The sequence below is a fragment of the Echiichthys vipera genome, assembly GCF_963691815.1.
Source record: "Echiichthys vipera genome assembly, chromosome: 17".
Classification (NCBI taxonomy): Eukaryota; Metazoa; Chordata; class Actinopteri; order Perciformes; family Trachinidae; genus Echiichthys; species Echiichthys vipera.
Genome location: NC_139842.1, coordinates 22,851,258 through 22,869,723, shown reverse-complemented (window position 1 = coordinate 22,869,723; position 18,466 = coordinate 22,851,258). Strand labels below are relative to the sequence as shown.

At 41.3% G+C, this 18,466-nt stretch overlaps 1 protein-coding gene across 2 annotated transcripts; it reads left to right on the top strand.

Moving 5' to 3' along the window:
* Positions 1–3,903: 3,903 nt before the first annotated feature.
* Positions 3,904–17,162, top strand: cd9r (CD9 molecule related). 2 transcript variants are annotated; one of them, XM_083931163.1, is made up of 9 exons: positions 3,904–4,013; positions 4,266–4,371; positions 5,710–5,815; positions 5,929–6,026; positions 10,363–10,437; positions 10,554–10,658; positions 11,419–11,514; positions 11,759–11,842; positions 15,744–17,162. In XM_083931163.1, the coding sequence occupies exons 2-9, from the start codon at positions 4,306–4,308 to the stop codon at positions 15,831–15,833; spliced, it is 720 nt and encodes a 239-aa protein (XP_083787289.1). In that variant the 5' UTR covers positions 3,904–4,013; positions 4,266–4,305; the 3' UTR covers positions 15,834–17,162. The 2 variants fall into 2 exon arrangements, with proteins under 2 accessions (XP_083787289.1, XP_083787288.1); XM_083931162.1 differs by having other exon boundaries at positions 13,709–17,162.
* Positions 17,163–18,466: the final 1,304 nt, after the last annotated feature.

Below are 18,466 nucleotides of genomic sequence, written 5' to 3'. Positions count from 1 at the left end.
ATAGATGAAGCCACACTCGCACTATTTTGCAGATTTTAAAGGCGAATGAGTGTTTTGGCATTCACTTCTTTGCTGTGAAGTGACTGACTGGCCTGCACTTTGTCAGCCATACTGTAAATATTCATTTTTGATATTTATTTTTGATATTTCATATATATACATATATAAAGTATATGTATAGTTATATATATTTAGTTTCTGTTTTTTCTATATTTTTCTTATATATGCTCTCTATAATATTTGTTGTTATAATATATATATATATATATATATATATATATATATATATATATAATAATTTCCCCCCGGGATGATTAAAGTATTTCTCATTCTGATTCCCATACAGTACATCTTGGAAAGATTTGCGCAGATCACTGCTTCACATTTTAAATAATCAGCACATGGTGTTTTATCATGGCTGATGGTGTCACTGTGGGTTTGCACAGTCCTGTTTATGTGTAAAGTCTGAGTTTTCTGAGAACTTTCATATCACATTTATAAAGTGTGTGTTTACTGGACAAAAACATTGCTTAAAAAAAACACCTTACATCTTTAACTACTTACACCTACAGACGCATAACTGAATTGCTTAAAATACGAGTTAAATTTTCTACCAGTTTTATTTTTATTTTTTTTTTAAACAAAAAGCTTTTATGCTCCTTAAATTTCATGGAGCCTTGTAGCACCCTATTATGTAATAAGTTCCTGAAAATGTAGTAACGCCTGCAAATGTAATAACATTTTCAATTAACTCGATCAAAGATGTCAGAAACCCCAATAATGTAATAACTTCACCAATAATGTAATAAAATATCCTGACTGATATTGTAATAACCTTTTTACCGATAATGTAGTACCTTATTACATTACTGGGAATTTATTACATTTTCATGAGGGTCTTTTTTCAAAAGTCATAATGTAATTGTTGGGTCTCTGTAAATCATAAATAAGTCATAGAGTGTGGTCTTTACCTAGTTTGTAAAGTGTTCTGAGATAACTTTTGTTATGATTTGTCTCTATAAATAAAATTGAATTGAATTGAATTAATACCTGACAGATAATGTAATCTAAATGTTCATTTGCAGCCCAGAGTTCTTAATGTTGCGTTTTAAGAACATAAGAACGTTATTTCCACTGGATTTGAAACAACAGAATGACGATTGGGTTAAACTGCAAACCTTGAGGACCATCCAACCATATGCACATGTGCCAATACTCAGGGACATCCAACTACATCCTGGTCCTACTGAATGGGTGATGGTCTCCCCTTCTTTGGAGACCAGAAATTCAACTCGGATACAAGCTTCTAAGCGGGTAACTCTTCCCTACACATACCTCTTTTCCAACAAAGTACTTCCTCATGAAAACAACCACAAAACAACTTTCAGTAACACTTCATCTGAAGAGAGCATACATTAGCATTTTGCAATTTCTCAGCTTGGGATCAATAAAGTATTTCTATTCTAGTATTTCTATTCTATTCTATAACACACACATACATGACACCGGACACTGACATAGGCCTATATATCACTGATAAATGGTTATTATATCATGTATAAATAAAGGTTAAACAAAAGTGTTAGCATCGAAATGACAAAACAACCGACATGGTTAAGCCTGTGAATGTTCTCATTTGTCCAGGTCGTCGTTATCCCCAAAGCAATTTCAGTCAAAAGCAGCTGGACTTGGTTATTTGTCTAGGAAGCGTTTCACCTCTCATCCAAGAGGCTTCATCAGTTCATTTACGCATCTGACCAAGCTGAGACTGGACCAGGACTAGGACCAGGACCAGGACCAGGACCAGGACTAGGACCAGGACCAGGACCAGGACCAGGACCAGGACCAGGACCAGGACCAGGCTGGGACTGGACCAGGACCAGGACCAGGGCCAGCCTGGGACTGGTCCAACTAACTGGTGTTGAGATCCAGGTATTAAACCTCTCACAAGGCCAATGATGTCACTGGAACCCTTTGTGCTCCAAGTGCCAACAGCCGTCGTTAGAGCGGCAGTCGTTGGTGGGAAGTTGGTTTGGACTTAGTGCTCTATTGAGTCTTAACAACAGTCGTTGGAGTCACAGGAGGATTTTTGTGAACAGTTGTTCTTGGAGGTTAGAGTGTTGAATCTCCTGGGAAGGGATGAAAGGGCAGCATTGTAACTTGGAGATAAGTGGTGTCTCAGACCTCCTCCTCTGTTTAGCGATGGTTTCTCTACTTTTACATAGATGGCTTCTTTTACTCCTCTTTCAAACCATCTGTCCTCTCCGTCCAGGATTTGGACATTGTTGTCATCGAAGGAGTGGGCTCTCTCCTTGAGATGGAAGTGGACAGCAGAGTCCAGGCCTGAGGAGTTAGCCCTCCTGCTGACATGGTTATTTTTCAAACTCCTTTTTAAGGTTTATACACAGCTTCTGAAGTTGTTTGTTATTTTTTAGTGGTGAAAGTGATTGTTTGTCCATTTAAATGCTGTTTTATTGACTTTTTGTTTGTACTTAAAAGTTGTTTTGTGGTTGTTTTCATGAGGAAGTACTTTGTTGGAAAAGAGGTATGTGTAGGGAAGAGTTACCCGCTTAGAAGCTTGTATCCGAGTTGGATTTCTGGTCCCCAAAGAAGGGGAGACCATCACCCATTCAGTAGGACCAGGATGTAGTTGGATGTCCCTGAGTATTGGCACATGTGCATATGGTTGGATGGTCCTCAAGGTTTGCAGTTTAACCCAATCATCATTCTGTTGTTTCAAATCCAGTGGAAATAACGTTCTTATGTTCTTAAAACGCAACATGAAGAACTCTGGGCTGCAAATGAACATTTAGATTACATTATCTGTCAGGTATTAATTCAATTCAATTCAATTTTATTTATAGAGACAAATCATAACAAAAGTTATCTCAGAACACTTTACAGACTAGGTAAAGACCACACTCTATGACTTATTTATGATTTACAGAGACCCAACAATTACATTATGACTTTTGAAAAAAGACCCTCATGAAAATGTAATAAATTCCCAGTAATGTAATAAGGTACTACATTATCGGTAAAAAGGTTATTACAATATCAGTCAGGATATTTGATTACATTATTGGTGAAGTTATTGCATTATTGGGGTTTCTGACATCTTTGATCAAGTTAAGTGAAAATTTTATTATATTTTCCGACGTTACTACATTTTCAGGAACTTATTACATTATAGGGTGCTATGAGGCTTTTAAGTAGGCTCAGGACACATAGTTGGAACACATTTCCTGTTGTTTTTTGGTAAATTATGTTCACTGCCCCCCCCCCCCCCCCCCCATGAACCACGACCTCTCTCTCTCTCCCCTCTCTCTCTCTCTGCGTCTCTCTTTCTCTCTCTGTCTCTCTCCTTTTTACAAACATGTTTCAAACACACACAAGCGTTGTCTGCATTGCAAGGGTGCAAGACATCCTGTTGAATCGTGTACGTGGTTTATTGTGTGTGTGTTTGTGTGTGTGTGTGCGTGTGGTGTGTGTGTGCTAGAGAGAGGGGGAGGGAAAGATGGCATAACACATTTCCTGTCCTTTGTTTCCTTTCTTTTGTCTTAGTGGGGTTTTCATTAGAATAAAACGATGAAAAACAGCCTATACTCCTTTGATACATTTTGTGCAAGATGAAGAACCCTTGAAGAATTCTGTTTCAACCTCCACCTATCGATGAATGCCTTTGACATTAGTGCCACACTGGATCAGTAAAGAAACCACCAAAGGCATTGCATTCACAGCTGCTCCGTTTGCTGACATTCTGTAGGTCTCATTTCCTAAAGTTTCATTTTTCCTCACATGTTGTCCTGAACCCGCCCCCTCTGTCCGCCGCCTGCTCATTGGTCTTACCTCGTGTCAGTCACGCCTCTCAGCCAATCAAAGGTGACATGACGCACAGGGTGCCTGTTAAAAGAGCACGCAGGAACACTTGGGAAACATTGAGAGCGTGTAACCTGTGTTTGTTTTCTTCCCGCTAACTGCTCCAAGCCTCGAGAGCTACTTAAACGAAACAGGTATTGCTTTTATTTACTGCTAATGTAATGTCGTGTAGCACGGCTGCCATGTTACATGTAAAAGAAATAGCGCTGTTAAGATGTTTAAACGGATAACTAACTGCTTTTTATGACATTTATGTGTAAAATATAACCCCAAAAGCTCGCAGTATGTGTGTACTTGTGTATTTTGAATATAACGTTAGCGTGCCAGGGGACGGGCCCGCGGGAGTGATGAGGTAATTGGGTTACACTGTAACTACACCTTTACAGACACCACAAGCGCACGCAGCAAACCGAGTTCCTGCTCACCATGGCACTGGACGGATGTGGCCTCGTCTGCAAATACACCCTGTTCATTTTCAACCTCGTCTTTGCGGTAAGTCTGTCGAGGGTATTGCGTAGTTAGAATTAGGTTTGATTCATTTTTAATATTTTCCCCATATTTGACTATATTGTGTGTTTTTTTTGGCAAAAAAACCCCAAATAGTTGCGTGTGTGCGTGCGCGTGCGTTTAGTTCGACTTCGGGCCCTAACAAACGTCGTTAGTTCTGTTCAGTTCAGTTGGCTCCCATTAGGTTTCGTTTCTGCTGAATGCCCCACCTCAGGTTAGAGTTGCTTTCACTCCTTGAAACACACCTACCTGCTAAGGTCGTCGGAACTTACATACCTCTAAATCGAGGCTATCATAAATCAGATCAGATGAAACATGCTACATGTGTACAGGTTGCCAATGAAACAGTGTCACAAGTACTTGCCCTGGTATGAAAATATGTATTGAGTATTTTTGTAATGCTGGTATTGTGTCAAACACCTCTTCTCTGTTGTAACAGTCAACACGGTGAATGGGAAAACCTAAAGAGAGATGACACCTGCTCATACATACCCTTTCCCACAGTTTTTTTCCTGGCTTCATATGCTGTCATGTCAACTGTTTCAGTAGGACCGGGTCATAATTCATTATGATCATTTATCGTCTTTCAATGGAGTCAGATGGTGATGAAATCATATTTAGAGATATACAATTACATCGTTCAAATAGATAATAAGCACATGCTGCCTCAAAATCCTCTATTTATTTCTCGATAATTTCACTTTCAGTTTGTTCATTTGGCAGTACATTTTAAAATAACATACTCATTAATTTGTCATGTATTCAGTTCACACAGGACTATTCAAAAACAGGCTTTACCATATGGTCATTTCATATCGACTATTTGTTTAGGAAATTGCCAGGAAACATGCCACATCATGATATATATGTTATCCGGAAATGAGACAACCTATATTGAGATAGAAGATTTTGGACATATTGCTGGGCTCTCTGTTTCATTGTATTTTGGTTGTTTTGCAGAGGTCATCCCTGTGTTCCCTGGGTCCCATGTTTCCAGAGCAGGGAACCCGGTCACGATCAAAGTGGGGAACGTAGGACCCAGGGAACATAGATACGCTCCTGTACGCTCCAGGAGTTCGCCTAGCTGTCCCACATTTGGTTTCATTCTGCACTCTGTTCTCTTGAATCATCTTTTTGTGTGGCACATCGCTCACCTATACGCCACCTGTTCTTTTACACAGAGAATAAAACTCATTTTCGGTTGTCCTCCCAAAATATCACCTCTGACTCAACCATGTGCAACGTTACAGATTTGAAGAAGTGAAAGTGAAGTAACTAGGAAAGTAGCTGTGGTTTTATTGGTTATTTCTGTGGTTTTGGCAGGTGGTGGGGTTTGCCTTTTTGGGTCTCGGGCTGTGGCTGAGGTTCAGCGACAGCACCAGAGCCATCTTCGAAGTAGAGGCCCTCAACTCAAGTGCCTTTGTTATGGGTCAGTACGTACTGTATGTTACACACATTTGTGTTATTTGTCCAAAATAGATACATGAAGATATTTTGCCTCTGAAACGTGTTTAATCACAGACCGTGTGCCTTTTTTATCAGCTGTGACTGTCCTGATAGCTCTGGGGTCAGTGATGCTCATCGTGGTGGCGTTTGGAGACTACGGTGCCTGCAATGAGAAAAGATGTGCGCTGCAAGTGGTGAGCCATCTTCACACATGAACTTTCTTGTGGTTTTCTTACAATAGTTTGTCATTCACAATGGACAAACTCATCTGGAGAGTACAAAACTAATCTTTGAGTTAAAATATTTCAGCTGCTCTTCAGTTTTGATTGTGGAAGATTTGATAAAAATTATCGTCAAAGTGATTTAAAAAGGTCTATTATATATATCTTTGTATATCGTTTCTATAGCCGTATCGGAAAACCAACAGCTGAAATGCAATACGGCAATATTTGCATCATTTGGACAATGCTTTTTCATTTTAAGCACAATTTCTTAATAGAATGAGACAATATAGGCGGCCCGTGGCCTAGTAGCTAGAGCAGGCGCCCCATAATTAAGTAATAATTAATAATTAAGTCACTGCTCTGCTCAGCCTGCCTCCTCACCAGTGTCCGATAGTCAAAGATTTATTAGTACACCTGTAAGGCTGTAACATGTAGCAGTGATTCACAGGCGCTTAAGCAGCCCTGTCATATTTCAGAGCAGCGCTAGAGACTGAAACACGAAACCTGACCGAACGCTGACAGACTGTACAGACTGCACAACAAAACATATGAAACAGAATGTCTATTCTTGTCTTTTAGAATCAATAACCTGGGGGGAAAAGGCTACTACTATTTGTTTAAGTTTGGACAGAAAACACACTAATCGATTGAGCTAACAGGTCACATACAGTTTTTTCATATGATTAGCAAGCAAACCATACCTAACTGAGCTGGGGCTCTTTGAGAAGACTAGTGAACTGCTTTCTTTAAGAGCGTGATCACACTGTCCTTTTGGCCGCGGCCAAAACCGGTTTTTCAGCTAAAGTCTAGTACCTTTAAGTAGTGTGAGCGCACCCGCTCCGCGCTCAACTGGGGCCAGCTGGGCCGCCACGGCCCGCTTGAAAGAGGTGGGCTTTAGCGGAGCCGTTTACACATGTACGAGCACGAGCGTGCGCACGTGCACGCGCACGCGCACGAGCCCTACGGCAGTAGCGTTATGTCCGCCTGTTCGGACATGTAAATAGAAGGACGGACCATGCGCGGACATTTAACAACAACAACAATGGTGGGGAAAGGTTCACGTTGGTGTGGTGCGGAGGTGGAGTGTTTACTGCAGATTTGGTCGATGAAAAGATTCAAAAACAGTCGACAAGACGCACAAAAACTCCGAGGTCTATGGAAAGATTTGTAAACAAAGCCACACACGCGATCAATGCGTGTGACGTGTTACGGCTTGAAGGCGTATGGACAGCAAGAAGCATTGGCCGTGGCCCAGGTAGTGTGAGTACAAACGGGGCTGGGGCGCGGGGGGGAGAGGGAGGGGGGACAAGTACCCTAAAGTCCGGGTCTCGGTCCGGGAGGATAGTGTGAGCGCGCCCTTAGAGACAGAAGTCTATTTTTCATTCAAGGCCAGTGTTCAGAGTTGTCTAGTAGATAAGACCAGCTGCACATTTGAACACACATGTCTGATAGATTTGTGTTGCCTGCTGGAGTTCTTTGTAGCTCACTTATTTTCTTATGCAACTTCAATTAATGCTTATACTGTCAATCAGTCCCTCTCTAAGATTATTCCGCACTGGTTTTCATTCACTCTCCTTTCTGCAAATGACAAGATTTATGCTCTTTTATGTGTAAAGACTGAGTCTGGTGTGCAGCGTTAGATCCACAACAATGTGAATATAATAAAAGATCACGTAGTTGGCTTAAAGTAGGTTGCAAAACAAATGATTAATGCTCAGTGTTTTTCTGATGATTTCCTGTTTAATGGTATTTTCCAGTTGTATCTCATAGTCTCATCTCAGTGTCTTTGTTGGAAGGTTTAGTGGCATTCCTAAACTGTTACATAGCCCAAGGGTGGGAGGCTGAGAGCTTGTGTGCTGTTGGAGGACACAGGCTGTGACACAGTTAGGGTTGGGTGCCCAACTTTGATACTTTTAGCGTGATCACACTATCCTTTTGGCCGCGGCCAAAACCGGTTTTTCAGCTAAAGTCTAGTACCTTCAAGTAGTGTGAGCGCACCCGCTCCGCGCTCAACTGGGGCCAGCTGGGCCGCCACGGCCCGCTTGAAAGAGGTGGGCTTTAGCGGAGCTGTTCGCACATGTACGAGCACGAGCGTGCGCACGTGTACGAGCACGAGCACGAGCCCTACGGCAGTAGCGTTATGTCCGCCTGTTCGGACATGTAAATAGAAGGACGGACCATGCGCGGACATTTAACAACAACAACAATGGCGGTGAAAGGTTCACGTTGGTGTGATGCGGAGGTGGAGTGTTTACTGCAGATTTGGTCGGATGAAAATATTCAAAAACAGTCGACAAGACGCACAAAAACTCAGAGGTCTGTGGAAAGATTTGTAAACAAAGCCACACACGCGATCAATGCGTGTGACGTGTTACGGCTTGATGGCGTATGGACAGCAAGAAGCATTGGCCGAGGCCCAGGCAGTGTGAGTACAAACGGGGCTGGGGCGCGAGGGGGAGAGGGAGGGGGGACAAGTACCCTAAAGTCCGGGTCTCGGTCCGGGAGGACAGTGTGAGTCCGCCCAGACTTAGCATTCGTACCGTGCCCAAGCACAATTTACAGTTAAAGGCTAATTCTTTCATTTCTTTTGTAAAACATGATTGCACATGTACGAGCACGGACACTGAGGACAGTCCCGAGACTACTTAAACACGACTGTTTTGTTGATTTGGTTGGATAAAAATATTCAAAAACTTCAAAAAATCTCAGGGGGGGGCGCGTATAAACAAGAAGCAATCGTGCTGCGGCCCCGGAACTGTTGTATTGTGGTTGCAGGCGGGGGGGCTGGGACAATCAAGATAAAGCAAGGCACAGATCATCGGGGCCAAGTGTGAGTGGCATCCCAAGGCACCGACCAAAAGGCCTCCAAATGCCTTGTCATTCAACACCAAATTTCCATACCTAAGGAGTAGATCTCATTAGCATCAGAGTGCCAATACGCATGCTTGTTCTCACAATGCTGGCGATTGGCTGTCTAAGGGCGCGCTCACACTATCCTCCCGGACCGAGACCCGGACTTTAGGGTACTTGTCCCCCCTCCCTCTCCCCCCCGCGCCCCAGCCCCGTTTGTACTCACACTACCAGGGCCTCGGCCAATGCTTCTTGCTGTCCATACGCCTTCAAGCCGTAACACGTCACACGCATTGATCGCGTGTGTGGCTTTGTTTACAAATCTTTCCATAGACCTCGGAGTTTTTGTGCGTCTTGTCGACTGTTTTTGAATATTTTCATCTGACCAATTCTGCAGTAAACACTCCACCTCCGCACCACACCAACGTGAACCTTTCCCCACCATTGTTGTTGTTGTTAAATGTCCGCGCATGGTCCGTCCTTCTATTTACATGTCCGAACAGGCGGACATAACGCTACTGCCGTAGGGCTCGTGCACGTGCACGTGCGCACGCTCGTGCTCGTACATGTGCGAACAGCTCCGCTAAAGCCCACCTCTTTCAAGCGGGCCGTGGCGGCCCAGCTGGCCCCAGTTGAGCGCGGAGCGGGTGCGCTCACACTACTTAAAGGTACTAGACTTTAGCTGAAAAACCGGTTTTGGCCGCGGCCAAAAGGATAGTGTGATCACGCTCTAATATAATGTTACACGTTGTAGAGGCACCTAGTAAAAAAAAAACTGTTAAGTGGTGTGTGTCGTGCTCGAGAGAGTTGGCTACAGTGTGGGTCACATAGGTGTAAAGCAGCTGAAAAATCAATTTAAAGATTTGTAACATAATGTTTAATATTTTAATGGACTTAATTAAATGGGTATTTAAAAAAGGTCAGGAACCAGTATAAAAGTCAAGGTATCAGCATTGAACATATTTCAGTGATACTAAGGCCTAGACACATTTGAAAACTTTGATTTTCAACATATGAATGTAATGCAGCAAAGACATTTGCACAACAACAAATTGCAACACTTAATTTCAAATTTTGAATACAAAGCTGTAGGCAACAAGTAAGAACTGAACTTTTATGACTCATTAATGACACAGCCTTTATGAAGTCTATCGGCCAAGACCGAAATGCTCAAAATCCTGTTTGTGAGTTTATGGCCTCAGTGGTCAGTGAAAGTCAAATATTACCTCAGGTTTTTGGAAGATAAACATTCATTATAGACGCTTTATGAAAGGGGTAATAATACTTTATATATATTTTCATGTTCCGTAGCACTTTCTACTGGATAAAAAAAAACTGTAGCATTCATATTAGTTGGAGAAAATGGTGGACCAATTATTATGCTGTGGACCAGTTTATTAACCTGTACATTTAGGATGTTCTAATCAGCTTTGTTTACCTGTCCTTCTCATTTCAGTTCTCGGTCCTTCTGTTCATTCTGGCATTGGCTGAAGTTGCTGTTGGAGTGACTGCTTACTCCAACAGGGATTCGGTAAGAGGCACATGGAAAAGGAGCGGAGGAACACAACAATAGGATGAAAAATAGTGAAAGGATACATCAGTATATATCCTATATTCATGATAATTTTGTGTGTGTTTTATATTAAGGTTGGATTAAGCATTGTGGAGTTCTACAGTAGCCTGTATGCTCTCTATGTGAAAAGCGGTGGAGACCCAGTCATCGGTGTCACTCTCACATTCATCCATGAGACAGTAAGCACTAACTCTTATTTCGTTCCTTCCTTCCAATTTCATATAAACTTGTGTACTGAAATCCTCCTTCCTATTTTTGATACGGAACCTGACAGTGTGCAATATTAAATAGGTAGAAATGGCATTATGAAACGGATAATCATGTGAATACATTTAGTTTTTTGTTAAATTAGTGGTTTTATCTCATTATTATGAAATGCTATTTCAGCATTTGTGCGGATAATAATTGAATTTATTGGAAACTTGCCCTGTTTTGATTACATTTTGATATTTTTCCCATGTCATGTTTTATTTCATATATCACATTATCTTTCATTGTGGTGTCTCTCTCTAAGGAACATCCTTCGAGTTAAAGCTAATGTGTCTGTGTACTGTGTTTATTGACAGCAGCAGCTGGATAGTTGAGTCAGAGTTTGACATTGTTGTTGCTCCAGCTAACAGTAGCTACCAGGAGCTAACTGGTGCTAACTGGAGCTAACTGGCTTAATGTGGTAACAGTTTTGGAGTTTGCTAATTGAAGAGGCTGGAGGTGTGTGGTTAGTTACAGCACCACCAAAGTAAAAAAAAAATCATATTATGTAAACTTTTGAAATAACGTAATGTAATGAAATCAAAATAATAGAATCATATTAGAAGGAGAATGATGAATCATTCCTCAAATAACTTACATTTAAAGGATTTATGCATTTATTCATATGACAACATAATGTTAGATTCTCATTCATTTCTCACAATCTCTCTTCATCTCCCTCCTCTTTAGCTTCACTGCTGTGGGTTGACCGGGGTCCCGCTGGTAGAGTTGGCTAAAAAGACCTGTCCCAAACCAGATGGGGTGTGGGAGCACCTCGTGATGCCTGTAAGTTAGTCCCAAGAAACAAAGCTGGTCTAATACTGATGGTATAGGTGTTAAGTTTTGTATGGTTTCGAGTTAATCTTTGAGTTATTACTCATCTGTGGTCACTTAGGACACTAGTACGATGTAGGGTGATGCGTTTTTCCCCTTTCTTGTTCCTACCAGAGTAACATGAGCAGCTGTATTGTGTAGACTCAGGGTTAGCTACAGTACAGAGGGTTTCAGTTCCTCCTGTCTCTTCCTGCAGAATTGTCCCGGCATCATCGTAAGTGTCTTTGACAGCAAAGCATCACTCGTCATGGGCATCTTTGTTGGAACTGGAGCTCTTTTGGTAAGTAAAAGTGTCACATGCTGCACATTTATACACTTGGAAATAATGTTAATGCTCGGCTGAAATAGTGAATGACAATTATTTTACAAAATGGCTTACCAAACAAAATAATAAGAATCCTATGTTGTTTGTACATTAACTTAATACCTTTCATCATGAAGTGCAATAAAATGCAAGTGAGAGAATAGATGCACTGTAGATGAATGTGAATTGAACAGCCAGTCAGCAGCCAGATACAGAGCATTAGCTTTGTTGTGCTTTGATTGGCTCATAGTTAAAGCAGGTTCAGTGGCCTGCAGGAACAAAGGCTGGTTATCCTTAAGTACATATCTGGAGGAGACGTCTGAGCCCACAGTCAAACATTTCATACCAGTGGCTTATGATTTGTTTGTTTTTTTTATAATAAAAATCTTTAAGTTTATTTTAAATATTACAAAAGAGTTGAAAAAGCATTGCTCTCTACATAACATGATTCCTAATGTGATTATTTCTACACCAAGAATAATAGCTAGAACTATATAGTATTAAAAATCATTCTAACACAAGTGGATGGCGTCCACAACACAACATAACGACAAATACAGTGGTAAACAAAATCTTTTGGATTTCTTTCAGAGGGATTTGATAACCTTATGTTTAGGTTCATAAAATGTATCTGAATTCATGAATATGTGACATATTACGACTAGAGCCATGATAGCTGCTTTGTGAGACTGAAAGCACAGCTGTAAATGTTAATGTTAATATTGCCACAGTGACAGTGTTCACATTAGGCCCCAATGGAATTGGCTTTATAACTAAATGATTTAATCGTGCAACTCTTCCAGTCTTTCCAAATGTTATCGGACCGACAGGATCAAATTCTGATCGTGAAACCAGTCATTTTGCAGGGATTTTGACCCTCAAAACTACTTATTAACTGATTTACAGACGTCTCTTTTGCCATATAACATGGGAAAGGTTTTTCGTGTCGAATGGCATCGTGTTACAGTTGGGATTCCACTGGTTGGCCACTACGAATATTTGGGAATTTTTTATACGTGGCAGTTCAATTGTTTTGGCTTCATGTGCCAATTAGCAACTTTCATAAGCTCAACCTCTAATGCTGTATCCAGCAGTTCTCTTCACACATTCATGGTTGAGCCAGTATAATATTTGTACAGTTTGTCTTAGTTTAGCCTGTTAGCATGCTAATATTTGCTAATTAGTATTAGAATTAGAATTTATTTAATTAATTAGAATTTAACCTCTATTGACTTTGAATATCTGTAGATGGACGACAATCCATCCGATATTTGTCAAGACATTTCACTTAAGTTGTTATAGGTAACCACGACAACCATCGAGTTGTTGCTTGTTAACATGTTAAAATTGGGAACACGGTAAACATTAGCATATACCGATGTGCCTTAAGTACAGTCTCCAATAGATTCTTAGTCTTGTTAAAAGTGAAACCATATTCTAGGCCGTCCTCACCACAGGTCTTCCTGTTTACTGTTAATCTCTAAGAACCAAAAACATTGAGCCTTATTCATACTGTACTGTACTCATACATTGCATACAACACAGTACATAATGTAAAACTAGCCAGCGTGAAATTAACTTCAAAGTCAAAACACAGTGATTATGGTACAGATTGACGGGAACAAGGAGGAAAACTGAGATGGCTATCTCATGGAAAAAACAGCTCACTTCATTCTCTTGCCTTTGGCAGGTTTAATTTTGTCTTTTGCTCTTGCTGTGCCTAAAGTAAATGTCCATGTTCTAATCACTCTGCACCCCTCTCTGTCTCAATCCATACTCCTCCCTGTCTTGCTTTAACATTTTTTTCTTTCATTTCATTCTCCCGATCATTGGTTCCCAAAGAGCATAGCTATGATCTGCAGCTCAACCCTCAGTAGAAAGATCCATCAGTCCGAATCTTCTCCTCAGTACATCATCCTGGGTCACTCCACTTCTGTCCTGGCTAACCCCCAACCATCTCAGGGTGCTTTAGTGTCCACCTCCTACCCCTACCCTGACCAGGATGACCCAATCATCTTCACCCCTCTTTCTACGGTCAACATCCCTGTGGCTCAGTCTTAGTGTGCTCCTGTTGGTTTTCACTCTCACTGCCATGCCTTTTTGATTTTATTCCACAACGCTCTGGCATAGAAAATACACATTTATGTCTTGAATCATTCTCTTTTCCCTGCATGGTGTCTGCTCCCTTTAAAGGAAAAATCCACCCTAGAAGACCTAAAGCACAGGTAACAACATCTAGTAGAGCTGTTCTGTTAGTTAGGGAATGACAGTGGCCATATTGTAAAAGAGCAATGGCTTCTTATTAAGATAATCATTTTGCACACATTTTCATCATGTTTTACTACAGCCGTTTTCACATATGAACCACAGACAATATCAGGAGACTCCGGTCCAGGCATAGAGTTTCTCCTTCACACATGCAGCACACAACAGGAGATTCTCTCACTAAGGGCATACTCACACCGTCCTCCCGGGCCGCGACCCGGGCTTTAGGGTACTTGTCCCCCCTCCCTCTCCCCCGCGCCCCAGCCCCGTTTGTACTCACACTGCCAGGGCCGGCCCATTCTTCTTGCTGTCCATATGTCATCACGCCGTAACACGTCACACGCATTGATCGCGTGTGTGGCTTTGTTTACAAATCTTTCCACAGACCTCTGAGTTTTTGTGCGTCTTGTCGACTGTTTTTGAATATTTTCATCCGACCAAATCTGCAGTAAACACTCCACCTCCGCATCACACCAACGTGAACCTTTCACCGCCATTGTTGTTGTTGTTGTTAAATGTCCGCGCATGGTCCGTCCTTCTATTTACATGTCCGAACAGGCGGACATAACGCTACTGCCGTAGGGCTCGTGCTCGCACACGTGCGCACGCTCGTGCTCGTACACGTGCGCATGCTCGTACATGTGCAAACGGCTCCGCTAAAGCCCACCTCTTTCAATCGGGCTGTGGACGGCCCGCTGGCCGCAGTTGTGCGCGGAGCGGGTGCACTCACACTGCTTCAAGGTACTAGGCTTTAGCTGAAAAAACGGTTTTGGCCCCGGCCAGAAGGACAGTGTGAGTAGGCCCTAAGTGGAAATACGTACGCGATTTGAGTACAGGAGGCAGGGCATACCAACAGAAGTTCACGATCTTGTCGTCTTTCCAGTGTAAAATGGGGTCTTTGTGCAAATCATCTGCCTTCTAAATCTGAGGATCGTTTTCTTCCAAATTGTTGGTCAGTGTGATAGAAACATCATCAAACATGCCCATTCACTCTCTGTGAATACACCAGAGAATGAACAGCTGTACTGGTCTTTGCACTAGGGAGCTGGCAGGTTAAACTCCATTTGTCAAGACCTGCGGATTCGGACAGTTGCGTTCTCACATACAGCTCTGTTGGGTCATGTCGAGATCATTTCAGGTCTAGACATTGTGCATTGTCTCCACCATTAACGTTTCCCCCATTAGCTGGAAAAAGATCCAGAAAGCCTTGCTGTCCAACCAGGGAAACAAGCTGCTTTGGGATTTTTTTAAATTTTGCAGCGATGCAGAGACGTATCCCCCCAACAAGTCATTTCAAAGTTAGTTTAAAGAAAAAATACAATCTGTATATTTTCATTTAAAAAATAAATATCCAGGGTTGGATTTTTCTTTAATGTCTTCTACTTCATGTGACATCTGCCTTTTTTTTTATTTCTATTAATTCTACACAAGCTTCTCTTTGTGTCTTTGCATGCAAATTGGTAGCCTGGGTTGTTACCACTTTAACACTAAATCATTCTGTGGCTGGTTTAATCTTGGGGGTGATAAGGCGCAGAAGGCAGGCTGGTCACCGCACAGCTCTTTGTCCCATCCCTGTTCTTTACTTCCCCTCCTCCTTGTGTCTGCATGACAGATTATTGCCCTGGTCTGCGCCATTGTCCTCCTGAAACAGACCAAGAGACAAGAGCAGCAGATCAGTGCGTACTATTCCACCGTGTACTAACGAGGATTAGGTCATCACCCCAGACCCTCCTCTGCCTCATCGACGGAGACCATCGCTGGAATTCAAATTAAACCAGCAAATAAATGTTTACAGAGTTTTCTGTGCATGTGAACTACTGATCCCACTAGTTTTAATATTGTTAAGTGTATTACTACATCCTAAAACATTACACAGTGTTGATAATTTGACACACTGTGAGCAGAAGAAACAAATACCTGCTTTGTTTAGAACCGTAGACGACCATCTATCATGTTATATTGTGAGTTTTTTATAATCATGCAGTAAGTCTTGGTGAAATGGTTGTTGCTTATAATTGGCTATTATTCATATAGCTAGAAACTATCACAGCCAGACAGCGAGAGCATTCCAGCTTGACGGGCCTCTATATCATTGTGGGCACACGATAAGCAATCTGAGGATAGGAACATTACGTACATGTAATAATAATACGCTCCGTTAGGAAGAGAACAGAGGACTTTGTTTTAATGAAACATCCACATGACTGTTGCATGTCTTCGCAGTTATTTTAATAAGCAATGTTGACACTGCTGCGCAAGTTTAGGCTTTTGTCCGTTGCTTCATGTGGAAGAGAAATACTGAGCCAGTGGCAAATTTTATTGCAATTAATAATGTTTATGTAAAAAATGCAAAAGGGATGTTTTTTTTCTCCTTTCCTTCTTATCCATTTAAACTATTTCAAGATTTTATTTAAGGATTAGTCAAATGTCACTGTTAAAGCCTTGAAATGTATGAATATATGTTTATGCTCTAGAGGTGGAATGGTATACGGTACACAAGTTAATCATCCTTTGCCATAGTTATTCAGATAGAATGCAATTTTTGCATTTGTAACTGTATACAGAGGGCCACAGGATTGGTCCAAAATAAAGTCAAAGTCGTTCTTGAGAGTGAGGGAATTATTTTGCAGGCTTTCCTCAGTCGTGCATTGTTTGATACTGTTTGAGTCTGACAGTATAAACAAGTCAAGTGGCATGCTTTAGAGTCTGACAGTATAAACGAGTCAAGTGGCATGCTTTAGAGCTGTGACGCATTTAAGTGCTGCCTTCCTGTAAATGCTGGTTTGATACAGAGAGGAACACCATGCCATTAATAACATTATAGTTCAACTTTTTCATTTCCTTATATTCCTGCCAAAATGTTCTGTGACCAACTAGAAGCACACCAGGTGTCCTGTTACAGCTAAATTGCTTGTGTGTTGCTTGTTTCCTTTCTCTGCACTCAGTGATACTATCTGTTTCATTGCACTATATTGTTTGTATATTCACAAGTTTTAAATAAATATTCCATAGAGGGCTTTCAGCAACTTCACTGAGACTTCAGCATCTGTTATTTCCATAAACAAAACAAGTGTGCAGTTGTGTAAAAGTGTTTATTTCATTCCTCACACATCACCAGTGGGACCTACAAAGAGAAAAAAGGAAGTTAAATGTAATGTGTAAACCTTCTAGACCGACTTGAGAGGCCAAAGCTGATAAATCACATTTCACCCATGTTGTCGGGTTTTCACCCATTTCATTTTTCCTGTTCTTATTGCCTCATTTGTTGTGTATTTGTGGGACATTGTGTTAATAGCTTTTAGCAGGGCATGCTTCTATAAGGCTCTTTGGAATTATGCAATTCAAAGTGATATATAATTACTTAATTGGGTAATGGATTCCTTTTGAATGTACTTAGTGTATTGTGGCGACATAATTTTCCTTCCCCATCTGTATATCTTTTGTGCAGAAAATGCCCAGTGAGTCACACATTAATGGTTGGTCCTGGCTATTTGTAGAGGTGTTTTTTTCCTGGTAAGTAAGACCTTTGAGTATGGGACCCACGAGTTGTCAAAATAGAATTCATTTATTTCGTCTTAAAGTCTGTGTAAAGCAATGACAAAAGTGAGCACTGAGTTAGTCACACCTCTGCTGTATGTGTTATTAACCACCCAGACAAATATGAATAAAAGCTCAGCAGCACTGGGGGTTAACTGTCAGTGATGTGAAAAATGGAGGCTTCAACCAGCTGCAGAAAGTAAAACTGGCACTTGGGCATTTAAACTATAGTTCTACTGTATAAGTGACACTTAAGCATTTTGACAGTGAGCTAATTTCCATTCCATAATACCCATGACGTGTTAGCATTGAGCTAACGCCTGTACCCACTTTTGCCTTCATAAATGCTCAGTTTTTCGACTCTGCAGCTTGTAAAAATGTAGGAATGGGTTCTTTTCCCCCCTTGGTAGTACATCCCATCACACAGAAGTCATTTTCCCTGATTTTTGCTACTAGACAGAATTGCTAAGGAGGCCCCTCCACATAATACAAAGTCAATGAAGAGCGGTACATTATTCCCCCTTTAGGGCCGCACCAAAAATCCTAAACTCAATAAACTATAAACAAAACAAAAAACGTTAAATGCTCCAACTCTGTAATACATGTACTGTGTTTTGAAACAAATCTCTGAATTGACTTTACACAGACTTTAATATATACAAGTACCATGTAAGTGTCCTAATAAGAGAACCGGACCACTCTCCTGGGTGTTTCCACCATGTTAAACTTACTGTGGATGCAGCCTACTGTGCAGTCACCATCTGCAGCAGAGCATACTTCTGTTAAGCACAAAAAGAA

Excerpts from the sequence above, each read along its gene's own strand:
- cd9r (XM_083931162.1), top strand. The coding sequence starts at position 4,306 with ATGGCACTGGACGGATGTGGCCTCGTCTGCAAATACACCCTGTTCATT. Across the intron at positions 10,438-10,553 it reads CTTACTCCAACAGGGATTCG|GTTGGATTAAGCATTGTGGA; the intron begins GTAAGAGGCACA and ends TTTTATATTAAG. Across the intron at positions 10,659-11,418 it reads TCACATTCATCCATGAGACA|CTTCACTGCTGTGGGTTGAC; the intron begins GTAAGCACTAAC and ends CCTCCTCTTTAG.